The sequence below is a fragment of the Spodoptera frugiperda genome, chromosome 29, assembly GCF_023101765.2.
Source record: "Spodoptera frugiperda isolate SF20-4 chromosome 29, AGI-APGP_CSIRO_Sfru_2.0, whole genome shotgun sequence".
Taxonomy (NCBI): Eukaryota; Metazoa; Arthropoda; class Insecta; order Lepidoptera; family Noctuidae; genus Spodoptera; species Spodoptera frugiperda.
This window is the reverse complement of record NC_064240.1, coordinates 10,745,150-10,763,763: the sequence shown is the minus strand read 5'-3', so window position 1 is coordinate 10,763,763 and position 18,614 is coordinate 10,745,150. Positions and strand designations below refer to the sequence as shown.

Sequence of the window (18,614 nt, the reverse complement as noted above, 5' to 3'; positions counted from 1 at the left end):
AAATTGAACCTTACGCTATGGAGTTAAATTACAAACTACCATAATCACCGTTTGGAGCTTAATGGCTTAAATATCTATTTATTTCAAAGATGGAATTCAATGGTACGTTGATATGAAAAATATATAGTGGTGTTTCAATTTATCTTTTGACATATTCTGCCAGCGGCTTCGCCCGCTTTCCTGTAGGTTAAAAAGTATCCAATCACCTAAGTCAGCTCATACCCTGTCTATATACCAAATTTCATTAAAATCCGTTCAGTAGTTTCAGCGTGATTGACGAACAAACAACCAAACATCCCAACAAACACATTTATAATATTAGTGTGATGTTATTTGCGAGGTCTTTCTATTTACTGAATGTGTTAACTTAAAATTTTATTGCTTTAACATAGCCTTCCTTTTTTCTCACCGCGTGCATTTTCGAAACTCTTTTTCGAACACGAATATTTTTTCGTAGTAGGCATTATGGATGTGCTAGCGACGACGTGCTACGAACAAAAAAGTACGGGACAACAAACGTGCTGACTCGAACGTGACAGAAAGCCAACTTTAAAAAACGGTGAATAGACTAGAATAGGTTTTGTTCAAGAGCTGAATTCGAACAAAAAGCTTAGGTATTTGTTTCAGGGTTGGATGGTATTTTTCATTTCTTGGAAGAGAATTGATGTGGCTACAGTGCAAAATGTAACTATTTCTTTAATTTAACAGGAAAATCGTGTTTCTTTTTATTTAGTTTTTTATGGTATAAGCTGGTAAACGCGTAGATGCAGCAGCCTGATGGTAAGCAATCGCCGCTGCGCATGGGCACCCCGAAACACCAGAGGCGTTACAAGTGCGTTGCCGGCCTTTTGGGGGTGAGGAATTCAACTGTTATTGGGTAATCGGGGATTGGGAATAACGGTAATTTGGCCTTCGGTAATCACTCTCAAAACGAAACAACGCAAGCGTTGTTGCATCGGTTCTTTGTGAGGCCGTGGTATCACTTTGGTCGAGCTGACCGATTCTTCGATGCAAAAAGCATGACTTCCTTTAATAGACTTTCAGAACTTTTTATCTAAAGATGTTGGGGTGGCTCGGAAGTTTAAGACGCCTGCTTCTCATTCACGAGACTATGGGGTTCAAAACCTACTACCTGCAGCAAGTACCAATGTGAGCTTGTCCGAGTTATATGTACTTTCTAAGATTATTTCGATACTACAGACAAACGGTGAGGAAATCTCAGCTTATAATTCCTATACCGTAAAGTTCACCTCTGCCTACCCCTTCGGAGTTAAAAAGACGTAACATCTCTATTACAAAATGTCACATTACCCTAATATTGAACTTATCCCTTTATTTGTGTTTGGTAAATATAATATTTGGATTTAGCAGAAGTTACTTTGTTAAATGTGAACCACTTTGAAGATACTAAGGTACAAGTCAATAGCAGATGTCTATGTTTATATAGAGCTCAAATTATTATACATAATTTATTTTTCATGGAACTTTTATATAAAAAGTAATGTAAATAAAATTATGGGTTTCTTGGTATTTTCTGCTCTAAAAAACTATGACTTTGAGGTTATGTTAAATTGTTAGTATTCGTTAATAATGTAAATATGTATGTAATGATATGTCATTTTTTCACTATAAACGCCTTTAGTTTTCATAGTAAAATAAGTTGTCTAAGAAAAATTGAGTATATTTTGTAGAAAACCATTTGGTATGCGACATATTTTTTTTAATATTTTTCAATAATAGTATAAAATCTGGAATTGTACCCACATCAACAGCCTATAAGTGGCCACGGCACGATGCTTACTTTCACAGTTTATCTGTGGTATCTTAATGATCTTAGAAACTACATACTACTCGGAAAATGTCACATTGGTACTTGCTGTTGGTAGATTTATCTCATTAGAAACGGGCGCCTCAAACTTCAAGGTCACCACTACTCATGTAACCCGAATTGTGTGCAACAGGTTCACCTATACCATATCACATAGAACACACAATTTTGTAGGACTTAGTTTATTTAACCTTGACACAAACTGATCTGTTTAGTGAAAGATGTTGTTAGTATATCTTACCTATATTCTTTCGTGGTTGAGTACAATAAGCAGGGTATCGCGAGCAGCATGCCACTGATCCAGATGCAAGCTATCATGACGAGGGAGCACGTCTTTGACATCCGTGGTCGCATCGGCCGCACGATGGCTTGGTATCTAAACAAAGAGAAAACGTTATTAGTAAAAAGAAATTAAGAAAACAAAACAGGTACAGTACGAGCCGGAGCTCCGGCATCCCATTAGGTCTTCCGCAGATCCGTAACGGACATCAGCCCTACTGGGCCTGTACCTGTATGGAGCTAATGGTTGTTTGAGCCGCGAGGTACTTCCCGTTCACGAGATTATATTTGTTATACAATCTCTCATATTTATATTGTTATAATCAAATTGTTATCAAAAATACACAAAATAATTTAAGTCTGAAATGTTGAATAATTTTAAATCCCAAATTGTTTGAACTATTTGCAGAATCTTTCAAATATTTGTACAAATAAAACATTCCAAGTACGGTACTCTAATATTGATAAAATAACCAAAAATAAATGTACACCAAAAAAATCTAAGTCAAAATTAAAATTGGATAAACTAAGATCCGTCTTTTATCGTAAAGCAATAAATCCTTGTAATCTAAACCTCATTTCCAGCCTCTAGACTTATTACGATGGAACATTTCTAACTGAATTCCTATAGACGATTACTTCTTAGAAATATCTCCGACATAAAATACAGCAGACGGATTTAATAGACTAACATATATTTTCTTTTGAGCTAGATTAAACATCAATAAGTACGTCTAGAAGAAATTATATATTGTTATATAACATATCGTTTCGTATTACATAATATAACTCAAATCGCTGACGTTGGTCAAAAGCCGCAAGTTAAAAATGGAACTGGGCTGGTCACGTCTGCCGCATGTCGGACCAGTGGTGGACAAAACTTTCTACTGAGTGGAGTCCACCCAACGTCAACAAACGTCGCGGCAGGCCCAGAAGGAGATGGCGGGACGAACTTGACACCTACGATAAGTATTGGCCACAGAAAGTTCTGCACAGAGAAGAGTGGAAAGAGAGCAGGAAAGCCTTTGCTCTGCAGTGAGACGATTATGGCTAAAAATTAATAAATAAATAGATAATGTAACATAATTATATCGTAGGATAGCTTAGTCCCGATCTTGTGGTTTTAGGCCATGAATACCTAAGTATTGCAAAGTTACGTCAACGTTTCCTTAATTTTTCGTTTTTTTAAAACAAACCCAGCTCTATTTTTTAACAGAACTACAAAAAGAATACATAAACATACATTTTCGTATCAATATATTTTGAAATGAAATATGTTTACAAAGAGAATTTTAAAGTATTGTGAACGGCATCTGATACGCTTATGTATGTATCGGGTATCGCTGCAAAAACACAATATTTAATATTTTGGAATAAAATTCTGTTTTTATCAACCCACATAAAATTGCTGGTTTCACAATGCTGTCCATTGAACAGAACTGCTAATTGTTTACAATAAATAATAAATAAAAATGTCGCTTACAACCAGACAATCTTCAAGTTCTATATTATATTACTTACTTAACATACTCATGTTGAACTGAATATGATCATAATGACAATTTAGATATCATATCCATAGGTGAATAACTACATACATTAATAACATAATTTTAGCATGAAAAAAATAAACATCATACTCTACGTAATAAAAGAAAACAAAATAATAATATAAAACATATAAAAATGTCAAAAAAAATATTGCAATTTAAATATTAAAATTAAAATAAATGTCAAAATAAAAATCAACAAAACCAAACCAGCTTAAACAAAATTCATGCTAGTAACCAACAACTCAATTAAGGACATAATTAATGAAAAAAATATTTTTTAATAATAAGAATATTACCCTAATGCAAGCTATCTAGATTATTTATAATTTTTTACAACTTATTTCATATTTTTCTATAAAATTTTAACTACATTTTAGTTAAAATGTAACAAATCTCGGCAATTTATTCAGTCCTTTCTATTTCAACACTATAATGAAATGATAAATTCATGACATTCATTGTTTGAATTCTAAATCTTTAGTAAAATAAATAAGATACGGCACTTAATTCATGAAGCTCATTTTAAAAGATTAAAATTATTAAATGAAATATTACTATGATGAAAGGATTAGAAATTAAGTACTTACAACAAAGAATATAGTAATTTTTCTCTTTAACAATTCTTAAGCCGCCAAGTCTGAAGTATTTTTAATTTAGTGTCTGGAAACGTAATTGGTAACCACGACAGAAAATAATGTGTCTCGTTTTTAATCTCTAAGTTGTGCAAAAAATACAATGATTTTTGTTATTTTTTATGAAATAAGCTGGTAAACGAGCAGTCGGAACACCCGATGGTAAGCAATTTTGGGAGTTAGGAATTTAAGGATTGTTGGGGAATTGAAGATTGGCATGGGGGGTAATTGAGTCTCCGGTAGCCTCACTCACGCAACTCAAGCGTTGTTTCACGTCGGTTTTCTGTGAGTTTTACCACTCCGGTCGAGCCAGCTCATTCGTGCGGAAAAATAGCTCTCCCACACTTAAAGACTAATCTTTAAGTAACAATACTAATTTAACCGAAATCCGTACAGAATATGCATGTTTGTCTGTTTCGCTTTATGAGCGGGATAAACTGTAAACCAGCTGACGAATGTTTGTACTATTTTCAACAATAGATAGTGTGATTTCTGTAATTTAAGTGTACAATTTGTTACAGTCCTCTTCACGCTGGGAATAGCATAGGCAGTAAGCTAGTTGACTAGCAATTATATGACTTTGATAATCAATGTCAAGACGTTTTCCCAACCTGGCCCAGTTACAAAACATTACCATATTTCGAAGTCAGCCAATGTCAAGCAAAATTTATTTCGAGCTTCAAAAACAACTATTTAGTATTCCAAGCACAAATCGTGACTGAAATCAGCACATTATACTACGTGTGGACCAATGTAGTAGCGAATGTGAACATCAAATAAAAATTCTGTACCTTTCCATTCTGTATAATGCATAGGGATTAGTACGAATTTGTTTTACGTTTAACGAGATTGAAACCAGAGCGCTTAATACTAAGGGTAATAGTACGAGTTTGCTTAATATTGAACGAAAATGAAATGAGAGTGTGTGCGTTACTCTGATTGGCCGGCGCGAATGTATCAACCAATGACGTTCGACAACGTTTTCGTTCAACGTAAAGCAAACTCATACCAAGGCTACATTTTCTCAAACAGACTTCTTTGAGAAATGCAATAATAGCAAACTATTCCCTACCTTCATAGTAATAAATAAATAAAAAAGCAATATATTTTTCTTCACAAATTCCATGCGCGACACGCGAACCGAGTAAAAGGTTATTATTTTGAGTTTCACAATAGTGTACCGGGAATTTGCTACGTTTTTAATAAAAATATGACGGCATAAGTTTCACATTTAAAGAAAATAAAATGTAACCTTTTGTTTTAGAAAATAATTATCATTTTCTAATACAATTGTGTTCCAATGTTTTTATCGGGAAGTGAATTGAAGTGACTCAATTTATATTAGGGTCAAATTATGCATGTAACAATGCATAGAAACTGGCTCATACATAAATGACAATATGGTGTATAGTTAAATGAATGTCAATCTGATTTTAATTACAATTACAAACCGCTTAATATTTTGTGCCAATATATTACGCTTAATACCTTTTTTATAGAATAATGGGCAAACGAGCAGAATGGTCACCCGATGGTAAGCGATCAGAGCCGCCCATTGACACATGAAACACCAGACGCGGTACAAGTGCGTTGCTGGTGCGTACAAATTTAAGGGTTGTTGATCCATCAGTGGAGTCACAGGTACCTGTCTGTCTGTGTCATACTGGCAAAAGCTAGTTTGTAATTAATAAAACTTGTTTAAAGTTTTCTTGGTTTAGTCAATAAACTGGCAATAGTATTTATCAAGATATCCCTCACACACATAAACAAACTCACCAATTTTCCTAAAGAAAATCTCAGCAAAAATTGAAACTCCCGACCTCGCACACTTTGGCGACGTACGACATTTTCTAAGTCAGCAACATTCACGTGTGTGCAAATAAGGGCTCATATAGCATTGAGTTCTGTCGCTCGAGGCAATTGACCGGAGAATTTTTATTTCCAAAAGAGATTTTTATTTTTGGGTCTGGAAAACTATTTAGTATTTTGGTTTGAAATTCTGAGAAATACTGTGGAGTTTGGTAAGTATTGTGATATGGAGTTTCTTGCTCGTTCTTCTTCATAGGAAACACTTTGAAACGGGCAAATAGCTTCACTGGAGGACCGACCGAAAGACAGACATTTTGTTTTCTTTATATTGTAATATTTGCTTTGACGTTCAAAAGTGCCTTCCCGGTCTATTGGAAGTAAATAATTTTGACTTTGACTTTGATATGAGTTTAAGATAATAATCAGTACTTTTTTACTATGTAACTTTAATACATTGGATTGTCTTAATCGATTAGTTCTAGTTGCGAATGTTTGACTAATATCGTCGTAATGTTTTGTGATTCCTTTAACTTTGTTTTTTAGAAAAAGCTTTGCCTCATGCTATAATTTTCTCCTGTGTCGTGTCATGTAACATCACATACACATAATACTCAGACTGGAAACAACAATGTATGTGATCGTCACACATAACACAAAGAGTAAGTCCGTGTGAGAATCGAACCCGCTACTCGTTGCGCGGCAGCCAGTTATTTCCAGCTCAAAAGACCCAACGATATAGAAAATAAAAAGGTGATAAGTACCTTTCTGAAATAACAAAGTAAAAGCTCCTAAAAAGTTTTTACAACTTCTTTAACACATTTTTACGAAGCCCCAGCTGTTTAGAGACCACAAAATAAATTCCCAGCTTATCACAAGTGTAGCCACTTTAATGTCACATAACTCAGGATTGAAGTAGAACCTATGACCACTCCAGAATAGACGCTTGACCCTATTATACGAATAAAATATTGCTACTAACGGGCCACGATAAGTGGACAATTTATTTTTGCATAGCACATGTAGATTTGGTTAGACTAGAACTTTTAGGGTGATTTATGATCGAATATTACTTGTGTATGAATATTAATTTTGAACTACGAAGTCGAATAAGAAATATATTATTTATGGAGCTGAAAAAAATCTTCACATTTTTGTAAAAGTGCGATGTAAAAGTTTAGAAAATGATATTTAATCCATATGTGATTATATCATCCAAAAGTTTGAATAGAACTTGATTGATGATGAGCTAATGCTTTTGTCTCATCGTTAATGTCTTATTCTATAAATTTATTTTCTTTTTTTTATTCTATCTAATGTAGATTCATGTAAACCTTTTTGTAGAGAAAGGGGTTATTGTCTTAGTATAAGTTGACCTTGAAAAATGAACAATTGGCAAACAATGAAAGGTATCAATCGTGGTACTTTCCCACATTCTAAAATTGATTTCGAATTTTCAACTTTTCCAATATTGCGGACTAGACAGGCAAAAATTCATTGGCGTTTTGATTGGACAAAGCCTTGAACCAATCAGAATGTCTCGATGCGTTATGAATTCCTGGCTGATTGATTTAAAAAAGGTGGATTCTAAATTCGGATCGTTTTCTTTGTAGCAAAGATGAGTTTTATTTAGCTTTTGTTTCGGATTTCAATTTAGGTAATATTAAACAAAGATGGTGAACGATTGGTTATGCGGCGGTAAACGGTCATTAACCTTTACTTTACTTGCTTAAAATAAATGGTTTATGATTGTTAACACCCACACTTCTCAAATTTATTCTAGCGCCATGAGAGAATCCTATTACGACCAGGTGATACTCCTATTACGACCATCAATTCAGTTTTTAGTACAAAAATTGTTTTAAAATGCGTAAGCTTTTAATAAGTGATAAAAATGGTTATCCGACTCACTTACAACATCATTTGTGATGCTAATTTTTACAAAATAATATAAAATATTTATTGAATCATATTTTATTAGACTTTTTTTTTCTTTCCAAGGCCTTTTTCCTGAACAGAATTAGGCACTTAGTGTCCAATGTCCATGAAAAAAGGACTACTTTTCTAAAACGGAAAACACATTTTTTCTACATTTTTTTGTAGGATTTCATCATCATATTTTTTTACAAAACATTGCTTTCTCTGTTTAGGCGTTAGCTATAAAAAGGTTTATAGCGAAAGACGAAACAAATTCCTTAAGGGACGAACTTTGAGTATTTCGAGGGTAATCCTCTTTAGCCCCCGTACTTTATACCTACTCTGATAAATGACGATGGTACAGTAAATGGGTTTCCCAGGAAAAATGTACCTACCATATACTTCGAATCCAATGAGATCCTTAAATTATTTACAAAATGAAAAGAATTTGAGGTAAAAGAGATTTTGTGTGGGTGAAATAACGTGTATTTTTCTTTAATACGTACAACGTTAAGTAAAATCGTTTAATCTAGGTGAGTTATGTGTATTGTATATCAATAAATTGAAATAGTGATTTATAGCCATCACTTGGGATAACTAAATAAAAATGTTCGACAATTTGTAAAAAATAAGTAATCACCATATATTTATCTGCCTCTCTCTCTATGTTGCCTTGGCGCCATAAATGCTAAAGGACAATTATCTACCAAACAGCCTTCGAACAATAAGAATGTACCTAAAAATATCCTCGTATTTTATCTCCACACACCTATACTTAGATTCTCGGAAGACTAAGGTAACGTACAAATAGAGAACCGAATTCTTCCTGAAATTAGGGGCAATATATTTTCGAGATTAAACAATATAATAAAAAAGGAAAACAGTAATACCTGTCAAACGATATCCCGGTGAGAGTAAACACGCTGGCGGCGACCGTCACGTTTGCAATGAAATTGCTCAGTTGACAATAGCGTACACCAAACACCCAATCACTGGAACAATAACATTAAATTAGTGAAATGGAAACATAGAAAATGGGTACCAAGAACATATATTATTATTTCGACATTTTCCCGTCGCTTTGGTGCCTAAAATTGTCTTGAAACGTTGTCCAATTTATCTCTGTTGGCCGGTTAAGTAGTCACATCTTTTAACATTAGTTAGGATTGTAGGAGACATTATAATTATCTACACTCAGTTTCCACTACATATGTTAGGCAGAGGTAGGTGATTTTAAACGACGAACGACTTTTACGATGATTTTATTATAACTTTAGTGAGACATACTAAATTATTTATTATGTTATCGGCTTACTCACGTAACTGATTGACAAGAAACTCGACTAGTTTCAAGTCAAACAGTTACGTGAGCCGATAATATAATAATTAACTTTTACGATAGTAATCTATCTATTTATCAATATGTGAAAAACTCGAGAATTGCTGGACCGATTTGGTAGGTTTTGGTCTTGAATTATTTGTGTAGGTTCAGGGAAGATTTAAAAGGCAAAGATAAATGTTTAAGGCGGTCCGAATTTTCCCGGGACACTGGCTGGTGTAGTATAATTACACAAAACATCAAACAACATAAATTTAATATATAAATCTATCCATACAGCCAACACATATAGGTACTTGCGTATATTATAAACACACTAGATACCAAACATAACAAACCTATACAAATGGTAAACACAATCGTTAACTAACCTACAACAGAACAATATATCTCTAACATAATTATCTACACGTCGTATTGTTTCCTCGCAGAGCTCATTACAAAGCTCTTTGTATCAACTCTTAGTAATAAATACCTACAGTCGTCTGAGAACCTCATTACCTGTTAACATAGATACAATGTAATAATAGATCTGTAGTCTACAGCAACCAATGTCTAGACGATTCATATTCATGCTTGAATATATTGGATACACAATTCTCAACCTTATTTCAATAGCAAAGTCAAATAGATTATTTCAATTAGATCAATAACGGGTAGTTTCCATGTAACGTCATTTGACGAATGTATGCATCCTTCAAATGACGTAAGCAATTTGTTATTAGGGACGCATCGCTGGATGCGACGTTGATTTTTCTGTCTGAATGGCTCTTCTCTAAAATAGCTGGACCTGTTTTGACGGGACTTTTATTAGCATGTAGCTGATGTACTAAAGAGTAACCTTGGCCACTTTTACTTAGTCCGTAATGCATCCTAGCAAAGCATTGGGCATCTGCTTAGTAGTACAAAATACTGGCTGATCCTAAGTAATACAATTTTAAGTAAGTTACTCTATAATATTTATTTACCAAACGTTATGGAAATGATACCTACAAACTACCCCCATTGTGTCTTCTCATGTACACGGAATAGTTCCATCAACTGACTAATCCGATCGCATTAGCAAAACATGAACATCGCATTACCTCACGGTACATTTCTGTTGCAGAAATTCAGTTTTCCCTGGCTATTATAAGGCTTAAATGATTACCGAAAACCTGTCATTAAGCTTGTGGTCTTCATTTTGGAATAAACAATGAATTAATGCAAATATTTATCTGATTACAGATGGATTGTTTAATGTTTAATTGGTTTATGATTGTTGACGGTGTTAAAATAATATGAAAAGCAAATAATTACTTGATTATTGTCCGAACAGCGTCACAGGATAATATATTTATTGAAGTCACATTGTATCATACGGGCTGGTATTCAAAAGCAGCGTCACGGATTAAAGCCTTCGTGTCCAGGCCTCGGCATTAAGCTGAGTATGTACTCGCCTTTTGCACTGCGACGCACTTCTAATTTAATTTAATTGTGTACCTGTATTCTCGGTCTCTTGTATAATAGTCAACGGTTTATCTTTCCTCTTTCTTCAAATAAATGTATGTTTATTTCATGCATGATTGCATGCATTTCCCAGTAAAGTTTTATTAAATTAAATTATGAAATGCCTGGAATGTCTCTCTATGTAATCTACAAAGGTTTTAAATGAAAGTTTTTCTATGAAACTAACTTATGTAGAACTATAAATGAAACTTATTCATGAACAAACAGACAAAAGTGCTCTGAAATGTCTGATTCTGTGTAAATGTTGAATTAAAATGGTATATTTAACAAAAAATAATATTTATCTTTGCTTACCACAAGCTTACGGAACAGTTACGGTTACGGTAAACGCCAAGGCTGCTAAAGGCACATATTATCCAATATGAAAAAAAAATGGAGTGGCCGACCGTAGACTAGCTGTCCTTATTTACTTTTTTATTTTATAGGTTAGATGACCGCCTCGATTACCTCATATCCCATAAAAAAGGTACCGCATATTACCTACAAAATAGGGAAATGCCAGTGAGGGCTAACTTTAGTCGATTTTCCACAGGAGTTTGGAAGTTTCTGGTATTTTGTTCACACATCGAAGAGAATGTCGATACCAGAAATCATACGAAGATTAATGACAGTCGTTACTTGTTGTTAGTCGATCGACATGAGAACTAGTCTAACTTAAGTCCTCATAAACCTAATAAAATGAATATACCTACAAAATAAAATATCTAACTAAAGACATCGTCAGGGAACCTGGGCTTATAATTTTTAATTATGAGTTTGAAATCACCAACCCGCATTGAGTAAGCGTGGTGATTAATGCTCAATCCTTCTCCGTGAGAAGAGGCCTTTGCTCAGTAGTGGCCACTTACAGGCTGTTGATGTGATGTGAATTGACCTGAGAAAATTGTGTGGTGTTTTTATGGGACAAGCCCTCCCATAATCATTGCAACTCCTGTATGCTAAGATCTACAGATACAACCTAGAAAACACCGGAACAATGAAGTTCGGCGTGTCCCAGAAACATGAATAAGTGTCTTGGATCTTCTTCTTCTTTAGCCTTTTTCTAAAAGATTAGAGAAGAAAAGTCAAATATACCTATAGTATGCAGAAGTTTACTTATTTCACTATGCCTTTTTCGCTTCTTCCACATTCATTAGTCACGTGCATAGGTAGGTACTTTCCGATTCTGGGTACTTTTAATTTGAATCTTTGTGAATTCGTCGCCAATTTGGTCGACATACGTGCCCAAGAACCAGTCACTGAAGAGGCCTTTATTGTATGCTCAAAAAGCCTTCCAAAAATCTAGGTATTACGGTCGGTTTGCTCACTTTTCATTTGACAAAAGCAATGTAAATTCTATGATATTTTTTTGGTACTATAATTTATTTTAATTCACACAATTTCTTCTTAATCACTTGTAGTAAAGATAATAGATTTTACAAAGGAATAATTTGTAAGAAAAAATGAGCCTTATTGTTTTTTCATTTGGTTTGATTATGCCTTACTTAATCCATAATAGACTCTAATGATCCTACCATTAGTGATAGATAATACAATCAGATTTGATAGAAACGGCGTGGCATTAATGTTTTAATGATATTAAATGTTTTCTTTTTTATCTCCTCTAATAATATCTTTTGATTATTTCATTGCGGGATTCAGTACCATTTATGTTCCTGTGACGCGCCGTACTTGAGTGTCCCGATGTTTTCATGGTTGTATGTACTGTAGATCCAGGCTTACAGGAATTGCAGCGGTAAGGGAGGTCGTCCTATTAAAAATATGCTAATCTAACGTCTCATTATTTCACTTCATAAATCATTTCTTTATGTCTTTGTTGGTCTAAATATACGAATTACAATTGTAATAATATTGTTTCATTCTCTAAAGCAATGTAATAAAGCTGAAGAGTTATTTGTTTGTTTGTTTGAAGAGGCTAATCTCTGAACCTGTTAATTGGATTTGACAAAACCCTTTTGTATTTTGATAGTACATTTTTGTACAAAGGATTTTTTTTTTATATTTGGTACAAAATTATGCCTTTAAATCCCCGAAGTGGTTGGTCGAAGATATATTATAATTAAATGTCTAATAATTCGCGTTAAATTAGAGTTTTGTGTATGTACAGGGCGCGAGTCTAATTTAGATTTCGTCATATTTATACGAGGCTTCTCTTGTCTTATTTTGGTATGACATGTTAATTTTAATAAAACTTATATATTATCTTCCATAGGGATGTCTCATAATTTATTAATGTTCGTTTGGTAGATGAATTTTAAATATTAGACACTTTTTTTCTTCTTAAAGTATTTTATAATTTAGACGCTATATTAATTAAAAATGTAGCTTAAAGGTAAGCGTCCACAGGCCCGCATATCGTACGCATCGGACGCATCGCACACAACGGATTTTAGTTTGTCTTGTGTATAAACTCATACAACTGCGTCCACGGATCCGCATCGTACAGACAGCTCATCAGCAATGCCTACATGCGATGCACATCGATGACGTCATACGGAACGATGTCAAAAATCCAAGTGAAAATGGCATCGGCAATCCCATTGCTAATACTAGCGTGGGTAATCCGAACACTAACGATACTTGTCGTGGATGCAGTCAATCCGTTTGATGCGATTCGTCTGATGCGTGCGATGCGTACCATGTGAACCTGTGGATGCTTACCATTAAAGAGAAAACCAAGTTCTTCTTCAATAATTATCAAAAACCTACAACTTCTGATTATCTAAGCAAAACTCTAAAGAGAGAAACTCAAACAAAATACTTACGATTTACTGAATACAGCGTTCAAAATGTGCAGTCCTGGTTTACTTAACGCAAACTTGCACGTTTAAGTTTGAAATAAGAGTCGCTCAAGCTGAATCTTGGAGATAAACTTGAACAAGCAAGTATTTATGAACTAGGAGTCAAGATGAGTTATGTGGATTGAACATGAGTTGTTTTATGTGAAGTATTTAGTTGAATTTTGTGAAGGTTTTAATAGCTTCCAATGCGGGTTATCGCTTAATACGTGCATAACTGCAATCAAGGCTCGGATACCGGTTAAATTTTCAAACCGTTATTATGTACTTGTACGCAAAACCTTTACATTGGGTTTCGTTCGCGAAACCGGTTTTTTTAAACCGGTATTTGGAACAGTATTTTCATAAAGGTTTTTTCGGATTAACCGGTTTAGAGCAATAAAAACCGGTTAATACGACGCACATCAAAGAAACGCCGCGCGCTGTTCAGCTTATTTCAATAATAATATTTCAACGCGTGTACCGACATGCCCCTCGTCGAATAAACCGGTTAATTTAGGTTAAAATAAAGTTCTTTAATGTTCACGTTCTTAAGAAAAGTTCGGAGGAAAACCGATATAAACCGGTATTAACCGGTATTTTTTAAACCGGTTCCGAGCCTTGACTGCAATAAACTTGGATACGACTAAATCAAAAAAGAAAAAAAGCAACGTCACGCCTTTTATCCCATAAGAGGTAGTCAAGATTATGACACGTAATGCCGCTATATAATGTACACCCACTTTTTTACCATTTGTGTTATAAGTCTCATGTAATAGGGGGTGAGCCTATTGCCATATACTGGACACAATTCCAGACTCCGTGTTACTACTGTGACTAAATCAAATAAAATACTGTTCGACTAAATCAAACTCAATAAAAGTACTTATTCTTTAATGTTAGGTATAGTGCGATTTTGGATTTGTACTCGGTATACAAGTATAGAACATTGGGGTCATAAAATTCAAAGATTATAATATTATATAGAGCTGAGGAACTACTACCAGACCGATTTGAAATCAGTCAGTAAAAGTCTGACACTCGCATTGCCAAAAGCGAAAGAATACTGAATTTCCCCACTCAACAAAAATGGTAATGCTGTTGTGTAATAAAATAAAAAATAAATAGATAAAAACATCTAAACTGTTTGTATTTCCAATTATAACGCATGAACTACATTAACTAATAAAAAACAAACAACACACAGATTTGTTCTAATAGTTCAAATATTGCAAAAAAATGTAACGCATTTTTATTAAAAGCCCGCAGGGAAATAAATTTAAATTTATGTTTATTTAATTTTTAAAATTGAACCAATTTACCTACAATCATTTTTATTTTGGTTCGTTAACGAAACAGATTGATTACCTACATAGAAATAAATTGACTAAAATCCGTTTTAAAATGTTCATTGTTTTGTGTGTATGGCTTGTAAATTGACCAGCGATGATTAAAATCACACATATTTTGTTTGAAAAGAATAAATTAATTAATTTTATCGTACAATGTATTGTTTTCCTCATTAATTAAACCGACAACATAATATTATTATTGGGGTTATTGGCGTGCTTTATTAATATAATAATCGTATTTACAAATGTGACCGAGCGAATTACTCTTTTGATTCGTCGACTGTTAATATAATTATGGTGATTCAAAAAAAAATGAATTTTCACAAAGTGCAGAGTCTTCAAAATATACATCATACTTATATTATTAACGGGTTATTTTATTAATTCATTTACCATTACCATTACCATGTGGCCACAACCATCAAAAACCGCTGTAACTCCTGTAAGCCAGGATTTACAGTAGATGCAACCATGAAAACACAGTAGCACTGAAGTCCGGTTCGTCTCAGAGACATGAATGACTGCCTTAGACATCGCAACGAAATAAATCAGAAGATATTATTAGAGGAGAAGAAAAAGAAAACGATGGTTTCCACTTCCCTCAATCAATTTGATACAGGAGACAAAGGGTTTGTCTAATTACCTGTTCTTGAGTCAAAACACCTGATACTAATTACAACAAAATTTACTTATCTAAACAGATTAGTTACCGTAAAATCCAAAAACTTTTATACCTAGGTTAAAATTGTTTCACAAAACTATTATGTTATTATTTTAGGAAATAATTCTTGGAACTAGATTTAAGGCTTAATTGAATTAGAGCGTATACCTTGGTCTTAATGTTAGGCAAAGAAATTATTGGGACGTAGACTGATTGGTGAATAATAATGAGGTTGGATTAGCGTTTATAAACCTATTAAACCTAGTTTAGAAATTCGTCGCCAATAACCGTTCCCAGTAGTTGACGATATTCTAGGATTCTTTGTCAAACAATGTGACAAAAGTATGAATGTACTGACACAGATGTGTGTCCAGATACCAGAAGCAATTGAACCTATAATTGGATTTATAACTTTATTGTTTGTTTAGGAAATAGAAGGTGAAGTTCCCTAAAAAAGGAGGATCCTCCGAACAAGCGAGATCATACCTGGCGGGCTTTCTGCCCAAATATTGTTGTTTGGCATTTGCTATGCAAGTTTATTTTCATGTAAACTACATCACTACTTAATATAAAACAAAGTCGCTATTTTTGTCTGTTTGTTTGTCTGTATGCTTAAATCTTTAAAATTACGCAACGTATTTTGATGCGGTTTTTTATAATAGGTAGAGTGATTCAAGAGGAAGGCTTATATGTATAATACAGGTATAATATATCACCATTGCACCCATGCGAAGCTGGGGCGGGTCGCTAGTATATTATATGCAATATGGATATATATGACGGCACTCGTTGATTTGCTCGTTGTCATCGTCAATGTGGGATTTCTGTCACTTGTCGCCATGTGTCGCCGCACACAGATATAAGGTCGAAAATACAAGGAATAATATATTTACAGAATGGAGTAGGTTACTCTATTGGCTGTGCCATTTATATTCTATATACATTACCTAAATTAAATCGCCAAAAATAAGTTCATCTCTTTTTACCACGTATTCTGGATAACTAATTAGGAGTGGGGTCACTCCTAATTAAACGGGATTGAGCAAAATTTACACAAAAAATCTAACTAATTAGATATAATCCATTCAAATATCTGGGTTTAGAGAGCATTATTAATCCAGGATTATACTAAAAAGGTCCTAGGAATTAGTCCCTTTAATAATTATGTAGATTTTGTGTTTGTGGACCTTCTGTGTTGATGCTATTTGTGTCTAAGTGGTCCTTTATTTATATGCTGATGACGTAGTTTGAACAATGTAAGAAGCTTGAGGCCTAGTTTAGTTCTGTTAATATCTTATAATAAAAATTAATGTACAGTAGAATTTTTTCAAACGCAAACTCTAACTTATTTTCAGTAAAGATTTGATTTTCTCATTGACTTATAAAAATAGTGACTTATTAATTATTGAAATCAATTGCTACTATCTGTTGTCTTCTTTGTAATAAGTTTAGGTTTAATTCGACCTATAACCGTGGCGTTTATTGGATCGAGGAATCTTGAGTATCTTATTTTCATTTCGCGGACCATTTTTTGTTATCTGCGGACCACTAGTATTCCCCGGACCACCGATTGAGAACCACCATTATAAGCTACCGTTCAACCTGATAAAATAACCTGAGCGAGGCCACGACTAAAAGTTAGTCCTTGATAAAGTAACACCTGAGTTAACTAGAACAAACAGGACAGCTATTAGGGAACAGAAGTTAGTTTAACTGCTGAGCCTGTACCAAGCGCAGGTTCGGTCATGTATGGAGTACTGTTCTCACCTTTGGGACGGCTCGGCCAAATACCAGCTGGATGCGCTCGAACACATTGAAAGGCGTGCCAAGAGGCTCATCAATGACGATGCGCTTGTGGAGGCCCGGCTTCAAAGCCTTGAACACAGGCGCAAGGTCGCAAGCCTTTCCGTTTTTTACCGGATACATTTCGGAGAGTGTGCGGGGGAATTGCACAACTTGATTCCCCCTAGTCCTTTTCATCATCGAACCACAAGACAATCGGCGAGGCGTAACCGCTTCATGGTAGATATCCCACCCACTCGCACGAAGCGCTTCGCTTCAAGCTTCCTTGTGCGAACTGCTAGGGAGTGGAACTCCTTGCCGGAGTCTGTGTTTCCTGATGGGTATAACTTGGGTGTCTTCAAGGCCCGAGTGAATAGGTTGCTTATGGGCAGACGTGCTCCACCGTAGGCCGTATCATCACTTACCATCAGGTGAGATAGCGGCCAAACGTCGACCCATTAAATGTAAAAAAAAAAAAAAAAGTTTGGAAAAGGGAGGCAATTTTATACAAAACTTTGTACAAAGTTTGGTGCCCGAGCAGTAAACATTAGTTTTTACCTTGGCTTAGATAAAGCGGGGTTTAATTAAATACCTAGAAAATTGGAAACTGTGCTTCTATTTATTTTCCTGTTTTAAATACGGTAATCCTTCAAAGTCTCTTTGGATAAAAAGTATAAAATATACTTCGACCCAACGAATATAAAATAAAATTCGAGAAAGAGAGTGAAGAAATTGAAGAAATTGTTAGTATTACAAAACCTCGATAAGTGGTCATATTGAAAAATACTTCTAATTACGGTGTTAATGTGGAATGTTAATTAGGTATCCAACAACATAGATAGAAAGTTTTAGAAACAAGAATATACTTAAATACAGCTCAGACGTTTATTATTACAGAGAATTTTCCTATCGATAAAAACCTCTTTTAAATGTTTAAGTAAGGTTTTTATTTCAGAACTTTCTAGAACTAGATTCCGTACCGCGGAAAATTCTTAAGACCTTATTTTGCCAAAGTATCGAAACTAATTTTCCTCTTCATTTCGAAATAATATAATGCGATAAAAATTGTGAAAAGATTTCGTTATTGAATAAGCTTAAACTGTTAAAAGGTTTTTCCAATACCTAAAGAAAAATAAAGTACTGAATAGAATTTAATCAATCCCAAAGTTATTCTTGGAG

The 18,614-nt window shown here is 34.2% G+C and overlaps 1 protein-coding gene across 4 annotated transcripts in view; it reads right to left on the bottom strand.

The window, feature by feature from the left end:
* The window catches only part of LOC118268412 (tachykinin-like peptides receptor 86C), a 99,258-nt gene that overhangs the window by 38,099 nt on the left and 42,545 nt on the right, over window positions 1–18,614 (bottom strand). For all 4 annotated transcript variants that reach the window (XM_050706616.1, XM_050706617.1, XM_050706614.1 and 1 more), the window contains exons 5-6: window positions 8,906–9,007; window positions 2,070–2,204 (exon numbers count right to left, since the gene is read on the bottom strand). In XM_050706616.1, coding sequence (XP_050562573.1) covers window positions 2,070–2,204; window positions 8,906–9,007 — 237 coding nt within the window. The remainder of the gene's footprint in view (window positions 1–2,069; window positions 2,205–8,905; window positions 9,008–18,614) is intronic.